The 17,894-nt window shown below is 37.9% G+C and overlaps 1 protein-coding gene across 1 annotated transcript; it reads left to right on the top strand.

The window, feature by feature from the left end:
• Window positions 1-4,947: 4,947 nt before the first annotated feature.
• On the top strand, window positions 4,948-17,099 carry LOC108708307 (uroplakin-3b). Its single transcript, XM_018246873.2, has 7 exons — window positions 4,948-5,089; window positions 8,310-8,453; window positions 8,985-9,198; window positions 11,722-11,798; window positions 12,609-12,738; window positions 14,268-14,405; window positions 16,890-17,099. Exons 1-7 carry the CDS (start codon window positions 5,032-5,034, stop codon window positions 17,011-17,013), a joined length of 885 nt encoding a protein of 294 aa, XP_018102362.1. The 5' UTR covers window positions 4,948-5,031; the 3' UTR covers window positions 17,014-17,099.
• Window positions 17,100-17,894: the final 795 nt, after the last annotated feature.

Below are 17,894 nucleotides of genomic sequence, written 5' to 3'. Positions count from 1 at the left end.
TGGCGTTTTTTTCTTTTTTTATGGGTGATAGGCTGAAAAAGATCTAAAAATTTTTTGGGGCTACCCTCCTTCCCCCCTACATTTCCTAACTCATGGCACCTTAACTATACAGTGGGCACATGTGTAGGGCAAAATAAAAATTTTATTTGCTGTTTTGAAGGTTTCCAAGGCTTGTGTAGTGATGCTACATATCCCTCCATTGTAACTTCAATTTAGCGCCGTATGCAAATTAAGCATCACTAGCGTAACTTCGCTTTGCGAATTAACGGTAGTGCAAGTTCGCAACCTTACGATTCCCCTGAGCGCAACTTCGGATTTTAGTGAATTTGCGTATAGCTGGCGAAAATTCGCCTGGCGAAGTGCGGCGAAGCGGACGCTGGTGCAACTACGAATCTTAGTGAATTTGCCCCAAAGTGTGATAGCATTTGAAACACACACTTTTGTACTAGGGAGGTCCACATACAACTCCATATTTTAAACTACAGGTGTTTTAATGTTTTAGAAAGCTTATACTGTACAAATGCAATTTCAGAAAATAAATATTTTTGAATGGTAGCAATATTTTAATTTTCCATTCATTTATGAGGATGAAAACACTTCTCTAACACCCCCATCCAAGCCACTTGCAAGAGCACGTGTGTTCTTTTTCCTTACCTACTAGGTATTTTGTAGCTTCATTTGTTGACCTAATTCCATGGCCAGATTTGTCTGGTGTAGCTGCTGTACTAACAGTTACTGTACTTGCTGAAGATTGCGACACAATCACAATGCAAAAGGAGGGCCTAATTTTAGGGCAGTAGGTAACATTGGACTGCAGCTGGGGAGCAGTAGTTAATAGGTTAAATATTGCACAGCTGTTTTTGATGGTAACTGGTAAATTAGGCAAACAGCTGAACAGAGATATGGTAAGTATTAATAAGGTGATGGGATTGGCTAATATAGGTCACATGCAGGCTGTTGTATGGGTATGATTTGCAAGCTCTCAGGCTAAGGGCCCACCTTTTTGGGGGAACGGTCTTAAGACATGACCCACCCACACAGCCATTCAATATTACATAGAATAAGATATTTACCTTTTTTTAAAAAAAAAAGTGGTATTGTCAGAGCTTGGAGGTTTTTGGTGTGTTTAATTTAAAATGAGATTTGATCAAAAAAGAAAACTGGGCTGGCAATAAGGTGGAGACAAGAGAGTTAAAATATCCAAGGTGGCTGGAGGAATGGTTATTCTGGCTGGCCAGGTTCAGTTACGGTATTGTAATGTATGTTATTCAATATAGATAATAATAAATAAGCTGCAGTCATTGTTATCTACCCAGCTGATCTCCGTGTGACTGCATAAATATCCCATTCAGATATAAAAGTGTATACATATATAACTTATTTATGTGTGCTTGGTCGTTTTAAATTTTTCTTTTTTCAAAAAGACTGACCTCTAAATTGACAATTTTGATGTAAGAAGTTATATTGTGTAAGAACTTATTGAAGGAGGAGGTTTTGCAGGAACCTGCTTGACCAGTAATTGACGCACACACAAAATAACATAACAATGTTCTGTGGTATTTGTCTAACCTACAAGCATGAGGGAGGATATTTATCACAAAGCTCCTCATATATACCAAGGTTACCTATGGGACATAAACTGCTTCTGACGCAAAACTTGGTGAGAACAGCACTAAATCATTATATGTTTAATGATAGGCATGATTCTTTTAAGCATGGATTATTCAAACGAGGGTCAGTCAATAATGAATTGATCTATGAGGCTACAATTGTATTGTTGCTTTTTATTATGTATCTTTCTAGCTGAAAGAATTCCAAACTGGACAAAGGCTAAACAAAAAGCTAAATAGTTTTAAAAAACCCCGCAAAACATTAAAAATTAAGACCAATTGCAAGAATTTCACTCTCTATATCATGCTAAAAGTTAATTTAAAGGTGACATTTACAAATGCCTTTATCCCACTGAAATGGCAAGTTCACTCATTGTTACCCAACATCAGCCTGATAAACTGGAATATTTAAAGGCAACTTTTAACCCTTAGGATGCCCACACAGTGTCCCCAGCCCACTCCCCGACCACATTGCTCATGCTTTAAAAAATCCAGAGGAACCTAAAGATGAAAGTAGTACATCGTCTCTACATGCAGAGTTGCATATGAGGGTTGGGGCCACTATCTTTGGCCACATTACTTTCATCTTTAGGTTCCTTGGAAGTCATTGTTAAACACCGGAAGCTGATCAACCACCCCCACAGACCCTAAAACTGGACCAAAGATTGTTGCCTCCAAATGCTTTATCCAACACCACATGTAGAGCAAAGGTACTCAATTGAATTTTTTCCAAACTGCTAGACTTTTTCGAGTTTTTGCCCAAAAACCCCGAAAAGGTTCGATTTTCGGGCTAAACCCAGTGCATACCACAATAACTTCACATTGAGATACTAGGTGCCTCTCCCATTGATTTATACAGGACTTCACCAGGTCTGAGATGGGGGGTTTTTGGATTAGGACTTTTTGCAGCATCGTGGTATAATAAATCTTGAATCTTGAATTCAAGGGTTTTTTTCGAGTTTTGCCCCAAACCAACCAGAATTTGAGGTTTAATAAATAACCCCCTTTGTGTCAATTATCTTCTCCATATTTGGACAACAAATATAATGTCCCCTTCAATTTTAAAGTTAAATCAGAATTCTGAGGTTTTCTGGAGGCAAATGTAAACAATCAAACATATAAATACATTTTTTACATTGATTAATGTAGAATGAAAGGCAATAGGAAAGCTTTCTTTTTGACACTCAATGAAACACAAGCTGAATAAGGAAATGTATTTGAAGGTAAACAATAGTCCCAGTCCTGGACTCTGATTTATGATTCAGTGATTAGGTATATGTGAACTCCCTGCCCGAAAACTAGCAAGTTCACATTTTTAAGACGCTATGCAGATTTGGCCTACTTCACCTCCTACATTAACCTTTAAAATTCCACGATAATCGTCTGGGTCAGGTTCTACTGCTTTAACAAAACTTTTTTTCAAAAATATCTAATTTTCTCCCTTGACCACTCTGTATTTGTCACAAGATCAAATATAACATACAATTTTTTTGTGCAATTCAATTTAACATTCGGTCTCATTGTATACAAAAACACATTCTTGTCCTCCCTCCCCTGAAATAGATTTCTTAGGGATGACATTCAAATATACCCTTTACAAGGTGCATTGTAAGTCTGAAAGTCTATACCAATTTCAGGAAGAATAAGAGAAAGATATTAGTGGGTAAAATTGGTTTATATGTAACATCTGTTTCTATTACTACAGTAACGTATAAGTGATGGAAGTGGCAAAATACCAATAAAAATATTAATTTACCAATAGGGGTCTGTTACAAACCAGCAAACATTGCAGATTACATTACCAAATGTATCTAGATATAAGCTTGTCCATTACCTCACTCCAAAACCAAGGTAAAAGTGTATAAATGTGGTCCTACTGTGATGGAGTTTGGCTCTCTTGGGAAGGCTTTCCAGTAGAATGCTGTTAATGAATTAGCAGGTGATGTTGCAGTTCATCCCACAGTCATTCAGTTGGGTTGTATTCAAGGCTCTGTGACGGAAAGTCAACTTTGTCCACTACCATCTCAGAAAACCCATTATGTATAGACCACACTTTGTGCATTGGGACATTATTGTGCTAGAAAGGGCCTTCTCCAAACTGTTGCCACAGAGTAAAAAGCACAGAATTGTCAAGTGTCCTGGACACTGTAGCATTAAAGGCAGTGTCAAAATTGCAACCCGTCCTCTGCACCTTATTTTTAACTTCTTGTGGCCTCGATCAAGCCGCGGGGCAGTTAAAGATGTAGTGCCCAGGGTTTCTGGAGCTGATCAGGGTCTGGGTTGGCTGGGCCCATCGTGTCATGCCCCCCAAGTCTGAGAAAGACAGGTTAAATCAACACTGGAGGGGGGTGGCCTGGGGCCATTGAAGAATTATGGTGGAAAAAGACAATTGATCCGTGGTGCTCGCTCAGAAGTAGCCAATGCAGTTTTCTGCTAACAGGAGCACCAACCTGGGGTATTATAATCACAGGGCGTGCCAAACATTTGAACCCCCCCTCCCAACATTTCAACTTTCCTTCTCCTTTAAGGTTTGCTTTCACTGTAACTAGGGTTGCCACAATTTCTAAAGTGAAATACCAGCCAGGGCATGTCAACATAAGACAGGAGTGTGTTGTGTAAGAAACATTCATTGTATACACCACATTGGGGTGCCAGCACCCAATTTCCACTATCACATTATAATATGAATGTGGTGCCAAAATTCACTGCTCTTGGTCTATAATGTACTTAAAGTATCAGAACCTTTAACTGTATAAGGTGTCAGTGCATCTGCCATTTGATGTATTTTTTTTACTTATCTAGATTTTGACAAAGTAAAAGCAGGACTGAGGGTAGGGACACACTGGGCGATTTGGGGAGATTTAGTCGCCTGGCGACTAATCGCAGCGACTTTTCTCCCCGAATGCCTCCCCTCACTCTGCGCCTGGATAAAATGAAAAGTCGCCGGCGCTTCGGAAACTTCGGGCGACTTCGGAAAACAAATCGCCGCGTGTGATTAGCGCAGGCGATTTTTCATTTTATCCAGGCGCAGAGTGAGGGGAGGCATTCGGGGAAGATTGGTCGTGGAAAGTCGCGGCGATTAGTCGCCAGGCGACTAAATCTCCCCAAATCGCCCAGTGTGTCCCTACCCTAAAAAGTCCAATGTAAACACCCTGCTGTTATCAGTGGCAAGTCTTCCCAAAACTAGTTGTTCTTTACATGTTAATGTCAATGTTAAGACAATGTAAAGAATGCAGTTCTATAGATTATACAACACTGCATTCTCGCCCTTAGGCTACAAGCCAGCACTGCCCTTCCTTAGCATTCACCTTAGTTCTCTGCCAAAATGAATTTTGTTAGACGAAAATGAAATGCATTGAGAAGCCCTGATAGGAGATCCTTGATTCTGGCTACAAAGAAACTTAATGAAATAACGCCAGTGATGCATCAGCACTTGAAACTGGGTATTCTTGTAGCTATATCTGTAGTTGCTTTTGCAGGTAAATTATTTTTTTAATCTTTCACTCTGCTTTAGTAGTCCAGTTTGCTAGAATAAAGAACTATTGCAGTAATGAATATTTAGTCACTAGTGTAACAGTTTATATATTAATATATTTATAGAGATTTATATCACGTGATAGGATACAACATTGTAGATTAAGATTAAAAACTGTGACTGGTGAATAGGGTGCACATTTTTTAATTTATATAATAATGTAAAAATAAGTTTTTTCATAAGTAGAATGCCTGGCTACAGTTTGAATAATCTTAGTTATTATAGTACTAAGTTCTATGTTTTGTTCTACCCAGCAGCCTTATTTTATCACCCTGGCAGTGCCTGTGACACACAGAAGCTGTCACAAGTGCATTGGTAGCACCATGTATGTTTTGCTTATTCCAATTTAGTTCTTCTGTCAGGGCTGCTAATGACACCCTATACCTATAATTCAATTAAAGACACATTAATGGCCACTATTTATTTATGAGTTTATTGTGCTTCTGCCATTGTGTGTAACAGTGTGTGGTGAGTATCGGATATCGGTATGTGAATCTCTGAGGGTAAGGACAATTTGAGCTTGTGCCAATGGGTGTGTTGGTGTACTAACCTTTGAGGGAGTATGATTTTTTTTTAAATTGTGCCAGTGAATTTTATGTTTCCTTCTATACTGCCAAACAATATACTCTAAAATGTTAATATAGAAAAGAGAAGATTTTTAGGTATATTGTTGTTGTCCAGCGTTTTTCCAGTTCTCTTTGAGGGATAAAGAAATATAATATAGAGAGGTACAGGTATGGGAACTGTTATCCAGAATGCTCAGGACCTGGGGCTTTCCGGATAAGATATTTTTCTGTAATTTGGATCTCTATACCTTAACGAGGGAATGTATTATGTTTCGTTATAGCGAGAAAAAAAAAAGTTTGCAAAGACCATTGCGAATGTTAGGGAGCATATTTGCGTCCTATTTGACCAATTATAGACCACTTCCTCGCAAAGTATGAGACCAAATTACATTTGTGAACATTCGCAGTGTATGTGATAAAATTTTTGAGCAAAATATTGAGCAAAACTCCAGGGCAGGTGTTATGTTAACCTTTGCTTAGCGATGTAATATTTGCCAGCAAATTATATTACATTGCGAGCAGCGCTAAACATTCGCAAAAAATCTAGTTTTTTAATTTACATTCCCACATAAGTCTACTAAACAACTATTTTAACATTAAGTAAACCCAAGAGAATTGTTTTTAGTCCAATAAGAATTAATTATATTTTAGTTGGCATCAAGTACAAGGTACTGTTTTATTATTACAGAGAAAAAGAAAAGGATATTTAAACATTAGAATTATATGATAAAAAATGGAGTCTATGGGAGACAACCTTCCTGTAATTCGGAGCTTTCTGGATAAAGGGTTTCTGGATAATGGATTCCATACCTGTACTGCTAAAATGAAGCATAACTCTGAATTTGCTTGGTAATGGTGGGAGAATTACTATGGACCAGTTTCACGGCTGTACAAAATCATTGGGGAGGAGGTCCTTGACTAGTTGATCTGGGCATGCACACAATGTCACTGAGAGTACCTGTGAGCAACACCCCCTAGAGGTTATGTAGGGAGAGATCAGGCATACGGAACGCATTTTAGGACATCCTGCAGCAAAATACATCTCCTTCCTGCAATGTCCTATGCCTTCGGAATGGCACATCGGTTGCTTTTACTGTCACTCATCTGCCAAATCTGAAATCACACCTCCATGCTCTACCCTCCCTTCTCAGCCGTCAGTCATACGAATTCTGCCCTCAGCCTTCTGCCCTCAGCCTTCTGCCCTCAGCCCTCCATCCTCCACCCTCAGTCCTCTGCCCTCAGTCCTCTTCCTTTTAGTCCTCTTCCTTCCGCCCTCTGCCCTGGCTGGTGAGCCCTCCACCCTCTTTCCTCAGCACTCCCCCCTCAGATCTCTCTTTTCAGCCGACAGTCTTATCCACAAGTTTCTAAAGTGGTGAGTGAAGGCGGAAGGAAGAGGACTGAGGGCGGAAGGCTGGGGGCAGAAGGCTGAGGGCGGAAGGCTGGGGGCAGAAGGCTGATGGCGGAGTTCGTATGACTGACGGCTGAGAAGGCTAGAGGACAGAGGTGTGACTGCAGATTTGGACAATGAGTGATGGTAAAAGCAACTGATGCGCCATTCTGAAGGCATAGGACATCGCGTGAAGGACAGGTATTTCGCTGCAGGATGTCCTAAAATGCGTTCCGTACAGGCAGCATAAACGACAGAGCTGATTGTCTTGTCTATGGGAAGTAGTATAGCAGACCTATACAGCTGGTGGCCTACATCAGCAATGCAGAACAAACAGAACAAATACATTGCATGATGTTGATCCTAAAACACACCTTTGTGTAAATAAATGTTGATTCTGGCTGTATGTAAGACTGACAGATTTGCACTGCAGTTGCATTACTGAAATCGTTTTACATTATGCCCTGTCTAAATACAGATATAATTGAAATAACAAGTTGAACAAATGTACCAAACCCAATAAGGTGTGGCAAATTATGTCACATACATCTCATAGCTCAGTAAGTGATGTGAACACAGTTGAAGGACAAAGTGAATTTGTATCTGTTAATTGAGCACCTACACATAAGCTATTTCTTGGCAACCACTGTTCTATTTTATAAAAGAAATGTTTTCATGCAACGAGCCATATATGACAAATCTGTCCCATCCTGCTCAAAATGAACATTTATTTTATGCATAAAAAAGTGTTTACATGTGAAATAGACTAATATTTTTATTGATCATTTTGTGTAATACAAGTATGGGACCTTTTATCCAGAATGCTCAGGACCTGGGGTTTTCCAGAAAACAAATCTTTCTGTAATTTGGATCTTCATGCCTTACGTCTACTAGAAAATCATGTAAACATTAAATAAACCCAATAGGTCGGTTTTTCTTCCGATAAGGATTACTTATTAGTTTGGATCAAGTACAAGGTGTTGTTTTATTATTACAGAGAAAAAGGAAATCATTTTTAAAAACCTGGATTATTTTAGTAAAAAAGAGTCTATGGAAGACAGCCTTTCCGTAATTTGGAGCTTTCTGGATAACAGGTTTCCAGATAACGGATCCTATACCTGTAGTGGTATTGAAGTACTGTAAAGTTTCTTACCTATATTTAGAAAATAGTATTGTTAAAAAACAACATTTTTATTTTGGTATTTTTTCAGATGTTGGCAGCTATGTTCCAAAAGTCACAACATCGATCCGGGGGAATTTAACATTCTCAACTTTTGTCTTAGAGCAACCACAGTGTATCTTCAGTTCTAACTATTCTACACAAGATATCTGGTTGGTTGTTGCTCTTGATACTGGTATGTAGAAAAGACATTCTTTGCATGCTGGGAAAAATATATTTTTTTTATCGAGTTAAGAGCCAATGACTGTCTCTTAATCTTAAGAGGTCTATTTATTGCCGTTCAATCAGCAGGTTCATGGAAGTTTTTTAAACTCTTTTGCTTTTTCTGCAATCGTTTGATGGTTTATTTTTATTTTTTGCACAATTGGTGCATGCTACTTTTAGTGGCAAGTTTTTTTACATTTCTAAAGAAAAACTAAGGGGAAAAAAGTAAACAATTGCAGAAAATGTAACTTAAAAACTAACAAATAGGCCAGCCATGTTATAGATTTTGAGTAGTAATTTATAAGACGTTTTTCAAGGTCACAGGTTATTCTGATAACGACCCCTGCCTGTAGGACACAAAACATGAAGGTCTAATGGAGGTGTGCCACTTTGTAATGCAGCTTTGAATACAGACTTTGGGATCTTTTGAGTGCCTATAAGCCTGTTGTTGTTGCTAATGACCCACCAAACTTCTTTAATTGTTTGGTTTTTTTTTTTGCAGTTGAGCCCCTTTTAACTGATACAAATCTGAGTAACCCAGTCAGTTATTCTTCATTTCCAACTAATAAATTCTACCACACCCTTCGTGTCCGTGGAGCTGATTATCCATGTTTCAATTCTTCTGAGAGGTTTTTAGCCTTGCTTCAAGTGGGATCGGATGTGAAATGCAATGAATCATTCTGCAACGGCCCTTTGACTTCTCCAGGACCTTACCGGTAATTGAAGTAGTCATCCTTTTTCTGTACAGTTTACTTCTTACATGAAGTGTTATCAGACTACAGGTAGAAGAAAATTAATACTTATCTGGAAACAAATACAGCAGGGACTAAACCACTAAAATAAACATGGGCTTTATGGGACATTCTGCTTTCTAAGTCCTCCTTGTCCCAGGTGTGTCTCTGGGGATGGGGGTGTCATTGTGTATAGAGTTAGTGCTGTACTCTTCCACATTACAGAGCTGAAAGATAATTTAAAGGCAAAACATAACCCCTAATCTGGCATGAACACATTCAAGTTGGGCTTATGTAGAAAAGGTAGAAATAAACACTGTCTGAACTTCCACAAATTAATATGTTTATTATTTTTACACAGACATAACCAATTCCACAGATTGAAAGTGGCTGTGTTAGCTGTCTTTGTGTGTTTACCAGTCCAACCCCCCCCCACCCCGAGTTACACTGCAATGCAACGCCACCTTTACCTTGCTTACCTGGTGTATTCTGGGATTTGAAAGAGGGAGTTCAAGATTTTTTTAGAGAAATCATTGTACTGCCTTCTGTGGTAAGAAGAGGAGGTCCCAGATTTCTTCACTTTATAACAGAACAAAGTAAGGGAGGGGGTTGCATTATGTTCTCAGCATAAGGGTTTTTGCTTGTTGGAGTTGTCATGCTTTCCAATCTATGGAATTAAGTATGTTTGTGGGAAAAAAATACATGTTTTATTTATGTTTATAAAATAGTCCCAAGCTAATAGATGGGTTACACCTTACACCTAGGTAAATACTGCACCACAAGCACTCCAAGGCTGCAAAGTGCAATAAACATGGTAGCTTGTGCCCGTTTTTTTACACTTTGTACCCTATCCCACTGCAAGTAATTAAGCCCATATGTGTGTGTATAATAATTAAAGCTTCTGCTTTCAGGATAGGGGTAAAAGCGCATATGCTTTAGAAAGGAAAAAAGTGGAAAAGGTATAAAGAACATATATGGTATAAAATTTATTATACATTGCACACACATCAAGGATTTTTGCACCCCCTTCAAATGTTGCTGAACAGAATCTTGTCAATGTAGAACAGCTATCACTTGTCAAGACAGTTTTGGCATGATGGTTTCCCGGATAACTGTAGTGTGAAGGGTCTATGGTAAAAATGAGGTTCTCAACTCTCTTGTGTGAAGAATGTTCAAACAAGTATTTCTATTGCAATATTAAAGCCGTAAAAAGGAAAATTGGACAGAACCAAAGTGTCCTGGCCAGATCCCGCCTAGTTGGACTGAAGAAAAACAAGATCAGACCAATCTGGACAGAACTAGAACTTGTACAGGAAAATATGGGAGAGCAAGGCAAGGAACAGGCAGAGGTGAAAGGCCAAAAGTGAAGCAGAAAAACTAGAACAGGACAAAATACAAAAAAGGAATGTTCCATAGTAGAAGTTAGAAGGCCAGAGATACAAATAAAACCTTCCCTAAATGAATATGTGAAGAATGGGTCACTGTAACATGTTAAGGAATAGAGAACATACAAGAGCATGCAACAGGAATCAAAAAGGAAACTATAGTGGCAACCTACAAACCAACAGTTTGGATATAGCGAAATGCACTGATAAGGCTAAGTTCTGACCTGTGTACGTTGAGGTTGACCGATGTGATGACCATATGCACATTCCAAAGTGAATTATTGTTTTCTCTAGCTTTTAGGGGGTTATGTAATATAAGACACTAACTTTGCCCTGGAGCAGTAACCCATAGCAACCAATCAGCAGGTAGGATTTGCTGGTCACCTATTTAAAGGAGAACTAAACCCCCCATGGCCAAAAGTCCCCACTGGCCCCCCTAACCTGGCCTCTCTCCCTTACCCTTGAATTGTGTCCCCTCTAGAAATACTGACCGCACATGGAGAGTCAGTGCAGTGGAGCTCACAGGTGCCATCTTCGGGCACTTCAGTATTCTTCGGGTCTTCTTCCCTTCGGCAATTTCCGTCACTTTTGGCAACATGCGCAGTTGTCACGAACCAAAAGATTGTTGTAACTGTGCATGCACCAATACGGCATTCACTTTACGAAGAATACTGAAGAACCGAAGATGGTGCCTGTGAGCTCCGCTGACTCTGCATGTGCGGTCAGTATTTCTGGAGGGGACACAATTCTGGGGTAACACTGTGCAGGGGGGAGGCAGGGAGGGGGGCCAGTGGGGGCTTTTGGGAGTGGGGGTTTAATCTCCTTTAAAAGCACACATCTTATTGGTTGCTATGGGTTACTGCTACTGGGCAAACTTAACACCTTAGTGGTTTAACTATAATGCAATACCAAGCATACCAAGTGCATATATATATATATATATATATATATATATATATATATATATATATATATATATATATATATATATATATAGAGATGTAGGGACATATAATTCCACAATTGCTCCTAAGTATTATTTTCAGCAGAAACCTATTGATATTAATACTGTTACTGTATATTGTGTATAAAATACATCATACATTTTCTTTAATATTTACAGGGTCAGATTTGTTGTGCTGAACAATACTGGTATTGTCGCCAAAACAAACAGATCGGATTTAATAAGACTGCCAATAGGTAAGGTAAAATCTCTGAAGGGAAAAACCTAGGGGTTGTGTATAATACAGTATAACAAATACAGATATGCATCTTGTTCATTAAAATGTATATCATAGGTCCCATTTATAAAAAATAAACATAATGAAAATACTTGTACATGGCACGAGTACAGATAAGACCAATTAGGCATAGAGGCTTTGTGTATGGTATTTTATCCTATTTTAATGATTTGTAGGGATGTAGCGAACTGCCGATTTGGTGTTCGCGAACGCCGTTCGCGAACACCGGCAAAAAATGCGAACGTTCGCGGACAGTTCGCGAACTTCGAACACCCGCTAAAATCGTTCGAATTGAACGATCGAAGGATTTTAATCGTTCGATCGAAGGATTTTCATTCGAATCGAACGATTGAAGCCATTCGATCGAATGCTTTTCATTCGATCGAATGCTTACAATCGTTCGAACGAATGGAAATCGTTTGATTTTTAGCGGTCGAAGGAATTCGAATGGTCGAATGGTCGAACGACTTGTATTCGAATCGAACGCGAACTCAAAATGCGAACGTTCCCAAACGTTCGCGAACATTCGGCGGCCGCAAAACGGTCGAAGTTCGCGCGAACTAGTTCGCGGGCGAACAGTTCGCTACATCCCTAATGATTTGGCAAGAAATAGTAAATTAGACTGCATGTCTTTTCACAATAGTTGATATATATACAATTATGGTGTAATAAATGAGGCAATATTTTTTTTAAAACAAGGACTTGGCATGAAAACAGAAATGGCAAAGTTGAATTTACAATTCAGTGTAACATTTGTATTTTTCTTTAGGAATAAATTACACAACAATTGACACCCGGCCTCTGAGACGCAGTGGCAGTATGATTATCATTACCGCCATACTTTCCATTCTTCTGGCTATTTTGCTGGCCTGCCTCCTGGCTGCTCTCTGTTCTGGAAGGTAATCAAGGGCTTATTAAAGGAAAAAGGATCAGTTTACTTTTATTACAATGGTCAGCTTAACCCCTTGCAATAGAACTTAATTTTATTGCAAATTGTATTCAGGAGAGTTTGAAAAAGGGAAAGATTTTAGCACTCTTTCTTCATACTGGTTTATCTCAGCCCTCATTCTAGCTTTTCCAAGAGAGAATGCATTTTTCTTTTATAGTAAAATATTTTGTTAAATATCTATTACTACTGTCCTCTATAAATATTACCAGGGCAATTAAAACTTTTACTAATGAACCACTAGACCGACATAGTTTAATACAAACATGATAGTAAATTATTTCGGGAAAATAATGTATTGGTCCATTGGTCAAATGGGCTCCATTGATCCCCCCCCCCCAAACACACACACACTGTTCCAACCATTTATTCAGACAGCATCTTTGTTTGACCGTTAGAGGCACATTTATTAAAGGTGGACTAGGGGGTTAAATATAAGAAAAAACATCTAATTTTACAGATTTGAAAACTTGGATAAAATCGAATTTGACTAAACTCGATCCGAGTTTAGTCAAGGAAGGCTACTAACATGTCCAAATCAGTCCCTGGACATCTCCCATTGAATTTGGCAGGTTTTAGGTGGCAAATAGTCGAATTTAGCCAGAGTATGATAAATCTCGAAATTCAAATTAAATCTCTAATCAAGTTTGAGTTTGAGTTTTCAATTGGAACTGCCCACCCCTCAAAGTATGTGGCCATTTCAGCTCTACTGCAAGCACAAGTATATGTACCAATGTGTGACGAGCAAATTCATGTTTATTAAGATTTCAGAACGTTTTCCCATGCTTTTTAAACACTCTAAGGCCACTAAGAAAGGTGTACAATGCAGTTTGTTAATAAATAATAAATAAAAACACGATTCAAGTTTTTTCTCAGAAAGGCTGTCAAGAAGACAGCAATCATCTCCAAATTGGACCTCTCCCATTGACTTAAACAGTAATTCGGCAGGCTTTAGGTGGCGAATATTCGAATTCTAATTCTTAAAGGGCCAAAGTATGATAAATCTCGAAAATCTAATTAGAATATTTTAAAAAAACTTGAATCGATAATTCCCTAGTCGAATTTGACAGTATTGACCATCATTTTTTTTCAATTCGACCCTTAATAAATTTGCCCCTTAATGTAAGAGAGTACTGGTCTTTCTCAAATATAAAGAATGTCTCCAAATATATAATACCTGAGGATATAGGTATTTCTTTAGATGTCAGGGCTAGATAGTAGTAACTGAAAGGCAATAACACCACAAACACTATTTAACTCATACCATTATTGGGTTCATGTTATATATTGAATATATTTTTCTTTAAAGCACCTCAAAATGAGTCATTCCTTCAAAAAAAATATTTAAAAAAATGACAATGAATATATACGTGTTTGTCAGACTAACTAGCTAGATCCAGTATGCAAACTGTAGGTACATTTGAATTTCATGATTGTTAAATATTTCCTGTGCATTTCATACATTTGTTCCTTTTACTATAGTAAGAATCTTTGCTGGAGCGAACAGTTGAAAACCAACAGATTTATGGAATCAGACAGGCCTGGTTATTACAGATCCAGTTCTATTTATCAGTTGCACAATTCTTATGCTCAGTGGGTCCAGCAGGAAGGAAATGCAAGGTATATTTTCCCTGTTTTTTCTATTTTTTTTTTTTTTTTTAATATTCAAGCAATTATAAATGCATAACTGTACAGTGTAACTGTAAAGTGTAGGGATTTGGGGCAATGGCACATGAAGAGGGTTGGCAGTGCTGTTGTTTCTTGGTAATTATCTATGTTGATTGTTGAAGGTAAGCACAGAAATGAAACAGTAAAGTGTGCCAGTTGCCCTTAAATTTTGTTTGTCTATGACTGTGCTCTGCTTCTTTGCTACTGCCAACTGTGAGAACTAATTAATAAAATCTACTGGTAAGCACAGGGAATTGCATCTGTATCTAGTGATGTGACTGATACCTGACCAAAAACCACTGTAACACATACATTTTAAAGGGGTAGTTCATCTTTAAGTCAACTTTGTTCTAATTTTTTTATTTGTATTCTTCTGCCTATTTACAGCTTTAAAATGAGGGGGGGGGGCTGACAGACAAAAAAAACATTTGCTCTGTGAGGCTACAATTGTATTATTATTATTACTTTATACTAATTATCTTTCTATTCCGTCCCTCTCCTATTCATGTTCCAATCCCTCATTCATACCACTGTCTATTTGCTAGGGTAATTTTGACCACAGTAACCAGATAGCTGCTGGCATGACAAACTGGAGAGCTGCTCTAAAAGCTAAATAACTTAAAAACCACAAATAAATCAATTGCATTTGATTTATGCAACTGATCTCCCAATATAACTCTCTACATCAGTGATCCCAAACCAGTAGCTTGTGAGCAACATGTTGCTCTCCAAACCCTTGGATGTTGCTTATTTTTGAATTCCAGGCTTGAAAGCAAGTTTTAATTGCATAAAAACTAAGTATACTGCCAAGTAGAGCCTCTTGTAGGTTGCCAGTCCACATAGGGGCTACCAATTAGTGAATAATAGCCCTTATTTGGCACCCCAAGGGACTTTTCCATGCTTGTGTTGCTCCCCAACACGGGACCCCTGCTTTACATCATACAAAAATCATTTTAAGGCAAACAACCCCTTTATGTGTAATACATTACAGCATGAGTCTATTTTCCATACAAATTCTCCTGCAGAATACGATATGCTATTACCGCTCTGCTTGCTGTGTTAGAACTGGAACTAAGAGCATTAATAGAACAAGGGTGCTGCATACTGGTCTTCACAGAGCATTGCACCTAAAAATTATTTCAATTTCAAATACAATCCATGTAAAAGTAGAAAAAATTGGATATAAAACTGTAACTAAAACATTATATACTATATATGTTTACATCAATGTTTTTCCAGTATCATAAAGTCCTTAAATTTTAGGGGCCGATTCACTAAATTCGAGTGAAGGATTTGAAGTAAAAAAACTTCGAATTTCGAAGTATTTTTTGGGCTACTTCGACCATCGAATGGGCTACTTCGACCTTCGACTACGACTTCGAATCGAAGGATTCGAACTAAAAATCGTTCGACTATTCGACCATTCTCTTTAAAAAAAACTTTGACCCCCTAGTTCGGCAGCTAAAAGCTACCGAAGTCAATGTTAGCCTATGGGGAAGGTCCCCATAGGCTTGCCTAACTTTTTTTGATCGAAGGATATTCCTTCGATCGTTGGATTTAAATCCTTCGAAGGATTTAATCGTTTGATAGAAGGAATAATCCTTCGATCGTACGATCGCAGTATTTGCGCTAAATCCTTCGACTTCGATATTCGAAGTCGAAGGATTTCAATTCCTAGTCGAATATCGAGGGTTAATTAACCCTCGATATTCGACCCTTAATGAATCAGCCCCTAAGATTGTCACATCTTTAAATAGGTGCAGTCTCCATAGAATAGAACTGAATATGCTGGTGTGTTGCCTTTATGTACTGGGATATATTTTAGAGTATAATGTACAGTTGAATTGGATTCTTAGTGGCGTGGTATAATGTGTTTGTTTATGGTATTAGATGGACAATAAATGGAAGCTATTAAAACAAGGACTGTAAAAATATTGTCAAAACCAAGCTATTTAGGAGCCAATTTAAAATTACTTGTGTCTTAGGCACTAGCATTTTACCAGGATAGTAAACCTAAAAGCTGGTGACGTTTTTCTTTGATTCAAAAGCACTTAGTAAATGCACACTGGGCTTACTTTAGGATTGCCTACTCCAGAAAGCTCAGTCAATCATAAATGCCCCACCCCCACTGTCTTAAGCCTTGATAAGCAGTCTATATCACACAAGTTTTTATGTCTATTATACCGTCTCCAACTAAAAGTTTAAAAGGTAATAGAAGAAAATTGAGGGCAATTACATTTATTGTTATGGTTTCTAATCTCCCTGTGCTCTTGATGCCACATACATCATATTTATTTTTCATTTAATTTTTTTTCCACAATTAATGTAGTCCCTCTTTATTCGTACCTGTTAAAACTTGCATTCGATTTGCGTAAATATTTTGTATATAGACTTTAATCTGTTTTAAATGAATAACAAATATTTTCCCCATTGCAGGGATTCTGCCTTTCCGGACCAAATCAGAAACAAACAGTATTTGGAAGAAGAGAATGATTTATATGGTTCCACTGCGATTTATAATGTGATTCATCCTTATCTTCCAAGGGCAAAGCCTTTCTAACCTGGAGAGGAATATGTTTTTTCAGACATTTTGGGGCAGATTTACTAAGCTCGAGTGAAGAATTTGAATGGAAAAAAATGCGGATTTTGAAGTATTTTTTTGGGTACTTGAACCATCGAATTGGTCAAATTCTATTGAATTCGATCGAATTGAATGATTCAAAGATTCGAAGTAAAAATCGTTCGACCATTCGATTCGAAGTACTGTCTCTTTAAAAAATACTTTGACTTCATACTTCACTGCTTTAAATCTACCGAGGTGCAATGTTAGCCTATGGGGACCTTCCCCAGCACTTTTCTAAGTTTTTATTGATTGAATAAAAATCATTTGATCGATCGCTTAAAATCGTTCGAATCGTTCCATTCAAAGGATTTTATCGTTTGATCGAATGATTTTTATTCGATTGTTCGATCTAAGCTTTTGCGGTAAAATCCTTCGAATTCGATGTTCAAAGGATTTTACTTCGAGGGTCGAATTCGAGGGTTTTTAAACCCTCGAAAATCGACCCTTGATAAATCTGCCCCTTTATGTATCTATATTTTTGTTTAATTTATCCATGCTATATGTCAGTACATATGAATTTGTACACTTCGCTTTTACTGTTATAGTGATATAACACAGTAAATACAAATAATTTTTCAGGGCAGATTTATCAAGGGTCAAATTGAAAATTCAAATTTTCACTTTTTTTATGGTCAAAACTGTCAAATTCGACTAGGGAGTTATTAAGATCTGATTCATGTTTTTTTTAAAAATTTGATATTTATCATACTCTGGCCCTTTAAGAACTCGAATATTCGCCACCTAAAGTCTGCTGTTTAAGTCAATGGGCGACGTCCAGGGATCAGTTTGGAGTTGTTTGTAGCCCTCCTGACATTCGG

This window comes from Xenopus laevis, chromosome 2L, assembly GCF_017654675.1.
Source record: "Xenopus laevis strain J_2021 chromosome 2L, Xenopus_laevis_v10.1, whole genome shotgun sequence".
In the NCBI taxonomy this organism is placed as follows: Eukaryota; Metazoa; Chordata; class Amphibia; order Anura; family Pipidae; genus Xenopus; species Xenopus laevis.
Note: the sequence above shows the minus strand (reverse complement) of the source record. Positions and strands in the feature narration are given on the sequence as shown.

What these genes read in the sequence shown, in the direction of transcription:
- LOC108708307 (XM_018246873.2), top strand. Translation starts at nt 5,032, where the DNA reads ATGCATCAGCACTTGAAACTGGGTATTCTTGTAGCTATATCTGTAGTT. An exon ending in ATCTGTAGTTGCTTTTGCAG is followed by an intron (nt 5,090 to 8,309) that starts GTAAATTATTTT and finishes GTATTTTTTCAG; the next exon opens with ATGTTGGCAGCTATGTTCCA. An exon ending in TTTAATAAGACTGCCAATAG is followed by an intron (nt 11,799 to 12,608) that starts GTAAGGTAAAAT and finishes ATTTTTCTTTAG; the next exon opens with GAATAAATTACACAACAATT.